This window comes from Mastomys coucha, unplaced genomic scaffold (assembly GCF_008632895.1).
Source record: "Mastomys coucha isolate ucsf_1 unplaced genomic scaffold, UCSF_Mcou_1 pScaffold5, whole genome shotgun sequence".
NCBI classification, from domain to species: Eukaryota; Metazoa; Chordata; class Mammalia; order Rodentia; family Muridae; genus Mastomys; species Mastomys coucha.
Window position 1 is genome coordinate 70,772,885 of NW_022196911.1, and position 6,286 is coordinate 70,779,170.

General features: G+C 48.2%; 1 protein-coding gene across 3 annotated transcripts in view; it reads left to right on the plus strand.

The window, feature by feature from the left end:
• The window catches only part of Smg6 (SMG6 nonsense mediated mRNA decay factor), a 241,400-nt gene that overhangs the window by 229,975 nt on the left and 5,139 nt on the right, over nt 1-6,286 (plus strand). For all 3 annotated transcript variants that reach the window (XM_031354654.1, XM_031354656.1, XM_031354655.1), the window contains exons 16-17: nt 2,805-2,958; nt 5,887-6,098. In XM_031354654.1, the coding sequence (XP_031210514.1) occupies nt 2,805-2,958; nt 5,887-6,098 (366 nt within the window). The remainder of the gene's footprint in view (nt 1-2,804; nt 2,959-5,886; nt 6,099-6,286) is intronic.

The following is a 6,286-nucleotide window of genomic DNA, read 5'->3' on the forward strand; positions in this document are numbered from 1 at the left end:
GGCAGAGCCAGGTTAGGGGAAGTTGTCTGCAGGCGTCCCTGGGACCGGATGAGGGCAGCCCAGCTCTGACCACCACACGCAGCTTGGCTCTGTCCCATTCCCAGGGAACCATCTGCTACCTCTTTGAGGGGCTATGGCCAGTTCACCTTTCTGGCCACAGACCATAGCTCCAGGTACCCAAGGAAATAGAGCTTCCCCAAATCTTACTCTAGGTTTTACATCTATCCTGTCTTCAAACACCAGGCTGCTCCCGGGCTGCCTTGACTGGCTGGCTTACCACTAGCATACAGGTGGAATAAACCTGGTCTTAGGAACCCATTGTTCATCCAAGATGAAAAAGCAGTCATCGGCTTTCTTAATGGAAGTCTAACTCGGACTGCATGTCATTTCTCTAAGCAGGAAAAGAGATGTAGGAGGAAGAGCGATGCTGGGGCTTTAATAAGACTACGGCTCCTGTCACTATAAGTGCTAGTGTCTTCCATCATCCACCTGCCATGTGGCAGAACTTGTTATGTCCTCTCACCCACAAAAAGACAGATTTGGAACCCAGGGCTTCAAGAAAAGCATTCTGGTAGAGTTGTATGGAGGACAGAAGCCTGGGATGGAAAGCTGCTTGTCAGCATAAAGGGTAGCAGAGTATTTGCTGAACCTGAGCAGGACATTTTCCCGCTCTTCTTAGTGCCTCCACCAAGATTAGTAGAATGTGTATTATGGTCCTTTTGCCAGTCCTCTGGGAATGACAGTGACCCAAAACCCCTGGGAAGGTGGCTGACACTTTCCCCTTGTGAAGTGAGATCAGTTGGAGGGTTTCAGCAGACAGGGCCTCTAGGCCACACTTCTCATGCTGCCACTGTCCCGTGGCCTGTGTCTTCACCAACTGTGGTGGCAGTGGCAGCAACAGCTTACTCATAGGGAAAGGTCTCTGGTAGGTCACCGAGAAGCCACCCCCATCCTTTGAAGGCATGCCCTTTCAGTTTTACTGTCACCCTAGTGAAGCCTAAGCAGCCTTCTTACTAACTGTTGGTGGCTAGGCCCAGGACCGTGGGCCCCATCTCAGTTGGCACGCACATATACTTCCTCTGCTTCTGGATCTGTCTCCTTGTGGTTGCTATGTTTCAGAAGACCATAAGAGGGAGTGAGGGGACTGAGACTGACCCACCTACTTTTCTAGATACCCATTGGTAGTGGCTAGCTCTCTACATAGAGTCTGCCAGAACAGATAAATTCAGCCAGTCAATTTGCTTTCTGGCTATGATCCCCAGAGGAAATAGCACAATAATAAATATACTCTGTAGAGGCAGATATACCCTAAACTATCCCATCAGGCCACTGCCACCCATGTAAGACTGTCAGACCAGAGGGCACTGGATGTTGCAGATGTTCACAGAATTCCACAGAAATGGAAAAGCCTATAGCACAGATAGTCTCTGGCTTGTGGGCTTCTGGGGCTGACAGTGGCTGGTACACAGACCTACTAGTGGTGATTGGAGTAACTGTTGAGTAGTATGAGGTGGAGTACTTTGAATTTTCATTATGGCATTTCAGTTTGTACTGGAATACAGCACAATTATAAAATCCATAATATCCTAGAGGATTTCCCTGAGGAGCCTGAGACAAAAGGCCCTGATGCCAAAGCGAAAATGAAGGCAGTGATGGTGTTACTTGTTCAGGGTTGTTGTGGTAAAGAGTTAAAAATAGAGCAAAAAAGCTGGGGTAGTGTGCCTTTAATCTCAGCAGAAGGTATAGGCAGGCAAATCTCTGAGTTAAGGCCAGCCTTGTGTACATATCAAGTTCCAGGACAGCCATGACTAGATAGAGACACCCTGAAGTCTCTCTTGTGTTAAAATAAAAAAAAAAAAAAAATGCTGTGCAAAGCAAGGACAGGTGGTATAGTTATGATCTGATTGTTGTTCTCTGTGGCTGGCTTATAACTTCTTCTTTATGGACTTCTGCTGCAGGAAATGATAAGTAGCATTCTGCTAATATCCAGTTTTAAAAAATGTTTTACATTGAATGTGTACACACGCATTTGTAGGAGTTGAATCTTGTCAATCTTTTTTTTTTTAAGACAGGATCTCACTATGTAGTTCTGGCTAGTCTAGAACTCACAGAAATGAGTGCTTCCTCTTTCTGAGTGTTGGAATTAAGGTTGTGTGCTACCACACTGGACCATGTGTATATACGTTTACATTTCATTAGTGTTTGGAGTAGGTAGATGATTGAAATGCACAATGAAGTGAGTTGGAATCACAAATTCTGGGGTTGTGGTTAGAGTGCTAACATCCTGAAGCCCTGGATTTGGTACCTAGTACTGCATAGAACCGCCAAGTATGAGTTTGAGACAGCTGCATGAGACCCTGTGTCATTTTAGAAAGAGACAGGAAGGAGGGAGGAGAGGAGAAGGGAAGAAGGGTTCTTATCTGAGTATTCAAGTGTTTGGATTGAGAACTGCCTGTGTGATATGTGGCTCTCCTTTCCTAGCCCTAGTTACTTGTTCCCTTCTTACCTTCTTGGTCCTAAGTCTTACGATCCTCTCAGAAACTTGTTTTTAATATCATCAGTTTCCTTTCTCAGTGACAACTAAAGTTTAGAGAGACTTCAGGCCTGGGCCATTTGGTCTGTGTTGATTTTGACTGTACTGCTTAGCTCAGCCTGAAGGTCTGTCCCTCAGGCCTGAAGGGGTGGCTGTGCCTCTGGAGGGGGAAGAGATGTGTGGGGGCAGGATGCTTACACACTGTTGAGTCAGGGGCCTGGCTCACCCGCCTGCTCACTCTCTTGCTCCCTCATATTCTGTGTCCCTGTAGGCTGTTTTGGAAGACCAGAGTCAGATGAGGCAGATGGAACTGGAGATCAGACCCTTGTTCCTCGTACCAGATACCAACGGCTTCATTGACCACCTGGCCAGTCTGGCTCGGCTGCTGGAGAGCAGGAAGTACATCCTGGTGGTGCCCCTCATCGGTGAGCTGGGTGGGAGGACAGAGCAGCCCTGCACAAGCACAGCAGCCCCCTCTACACATGCCCAGAGCCAGGAAGGCTGACCTGGCTGTGCGTGTGTAAGACAGGATTTGCAGAGAATGCGTGGGGCAAGGAAAATTGTTTAATAATCAGAGTAGTTCAAATTATTATGGCTGATCCATGGCTTAAACTGCTTGAGCAAATGGACTCCTGTGTCCCAGCAACCAGCGGCTGCATGAGCCCAGCCCTTGTTTTTTCCTTATAAAGCTTGCAGTAAAACAGCAAAGCTGGTTCCCGTTATTGGTAAACACTCAGCCCTGGCAGATAACGGCAGTGCTGCTGGGTGGTCTGGCAGGGAGGCTGGGAGGATTTTGAAGTGGTTAGATGCCTTTGGTCTGATTGTCTTGTAGCTTTTCATGATCATTCTGTTGGTTCGAGGTAACATTCTTCTGGCCAATGTCACCCTAAGGCCAGACTGACAGGAACCCTTAGAGCAAGACCTTTGGCTCACGCCTTTCAGTTCCTACCACTTGGGCCATTGGTACTGGTTAGCATCTTGGAGTCCAGCAAGCCTGCTTTTCTTAGCTGAGTGCTCATGGGAGATTACTGGGTACCCTTAGTTCTTAAGCTTAATGGTAGGTCAGCCTCTGGTTGTGCTTTGGTCTCTGGGTACCTGTCAAATACAGCTAATGTAGCTACTGTAGCTGGTGACTGTCCTATGGGGGGAAAGGGATGTGTAAGATGATTGCAAAGACCAGGATCTTTAATGTCCCTCTTCCAGAAGCCATTTGAAGTAAGTTCGAGAACACTATTCTCTGAAAAAGGCACTAGACTGGCAGTCTGCCTGACAGGCCACCTCTGACATCCATGCCAAGATGTTCCATTGGGCCTTCCCTCCCAGTCCCAAGTGTCTTAGTGCCAGATGGGGGTGGAAACAAAGGGCAGGAAACATCCGCCCCTGCAGAGCCTGTAGAACCCTGGGGGGTTGTGGGAAACACGTTAGCACCACCTGAGAATGTTGGCACTGAAGCAGTCCTCCTCCCTCCCTGTCTTCCTTCCCCCTCCCCATGTGGCCTAGACAGAAGCTCTTAAACCCGGGCCCTTAGACCTAAGGGAAGGCTTGCTCCACTTCAAAAGAAGAGCAGCTTCTGTCATCAGGCTGAGCGGCAGAACTGCACAGCACCCTGAGCTTTCCATTACCCTCTAAGGGACTGACTTACAGGCTGGATCACTGCACCTTCCTCCTACAAGGCTTTTAGTTAGGAAAAAGAAAGTAGACTGGTCACTTTTGTTAGATGGTCTGTACTTGGAATAACTAAGAAAGCTCACTGGTGTCTCAAGGTTGCCTCCCTAGAATGAGAACATTCCTCTTATACCTTCCTATGCTAGCAGTTACTGGCACTGCCTGTGCTCCTAGTATGTGCTTCGTCTCTTTGTTCCTGATAATTACAGTGAAAAGTCTGATCTGTGGCCCTTGGCCATAAAGAGCTTAAGTTTGGTAAAGAAATTTAGATTTGGTAGGAAAAGGACAAATACTGGAGGATACATTTCAGAGCATAGTCAGTGAGCCTACGGGTACTAGCAATTAACCGCTGTATTGCATGCAGCTCACAGACTAGACACTCTGACCCTCTATCAGCTGAGCAGATCCCTATATTCCAAGATGTAAAGCAGAGTTCCTGTTCACTCATGCTTTCCTTGGTGGACTCCTGCTTTATGGCCAGAACAACAAAGGGTTAAGTGGACAGCCTTCCCTGCTTGTGTCTTCTGCTCTTTAACCTGCTCTGTGCTCTTTAGGTCTGACCCCAGCATTGAGAAGTCCCGCCTGGTGCAGAAGCACAAACAAGCGTCCCCTTTGAAGCCTGTTTAGTTTGGAAGCAGGAAAGCAGATTTGGGGATAGAATACCAGTTTTTCCTGTTTGATGTTCTATTTGCTGTACCATACACCATCCACCACTGCTACACATTATCTGGACCTTTCAGCTTCATGGTGCTAAAAGCATGGGTGTGTGTGTGTATCTGTCTGTCTGTCTGTCTGTCTGTGTGCATATGTGTGTCTGTGTGCGCGCACGCATGTGTGTGTGTGTGTGTGTGTGTGTGTGTGTGTGTGTGTGTTCCCATATGGGGCCTTTTCAGAAAATGTTTCTGAATACCCAGACAATGAGTGCCAGGCTCACCATGGAACAGCATGCTCATGCCGACTCCTCAAGCCATGAATCATTGTACTAAGGAGAGGCCTCAGACCCCAAACTCTCCCTAAGCCCCCAAGGAGCACATATTTCCCACTTGACCTCAGGCTTTTGGCTGGAATTTTGGAAAGAATCTTCACCAGAAAATGAAGCCATGTCCCAGACACATAGACAGGCAGACAGGCGCGTGCACACGAGTACACACACACACACACACACACACACACACACACACGTGTAGATTTAAGGAAGTAATGTATGCCAAGGTTATGGTTTTATGAAATACCAGGGCCCTTGCAACTCAGTGGTGCTGTCCTTCCTTGTGGCTTCCCTATACTCGGCTAGACCAGGCAGAGAATCCTGCCTCCTTTTGGAGTGCTGCTGCTCAGACCCAAGCACCTGAGGAAGGGCACCTCACTCAGCTTTTGCGCCTTTATCTCCAAGGTCCCCTTTTCATTTGATCTGTACTATAACTATGGAATGCTAGCTCCAGAAAATCCTATAAATTCCCCCTGGGAGGAAGATGGAGCTCAGAGGAAGAGGCAGAAAGGAGCTAGAGCTCGCCAAAACTCTGAGATCCTTCTTTATACCCACAAGTGCCTATCCTACCAGATTCAGTGGAAAACTCCTGTGGAAAGGTGGCTTCTGTTTTCTGTGAAGGGGCCTGGCTAAGAAAGGAAGTGGGCAGAAAGCAGAGAATGCAGACAGGCCTAATTGTTGATTATAAACTCTGTCCCATCAGTGATCAATGAACTGGATGGCCTTGCCAAAGGGCAGGAGACAGACCACCGGGCTGGGGGCTATGCCCGTGTGGTGCAAGAAAAGGCCCGAAAATCCATTGAGTTCCTCGAACGGAGATTTGAGAGTCGGGACTCCTGCCTGCGGGCCTTGACCAGCCGTGGCAATGAACTTGAATCTATCGCCTTCCGGAGTGAGGACATTACTGGACAGCTGGTGAGACCCCCCAGAAGGAAGTCCACTATTAGAAATGTTCCTGAGCTGGGCAGTGATGGCACACACCTTTAATCCCAGAACTCATGGGTGGCAGAGGCAGGCAGATCTCTGTGAGCTGAAGGCTAGCTTGGTCTACAGAGCTAGTTCTAGGATAGCCAGGCTACACAGAGAAACCCTGTCTTTTTTTT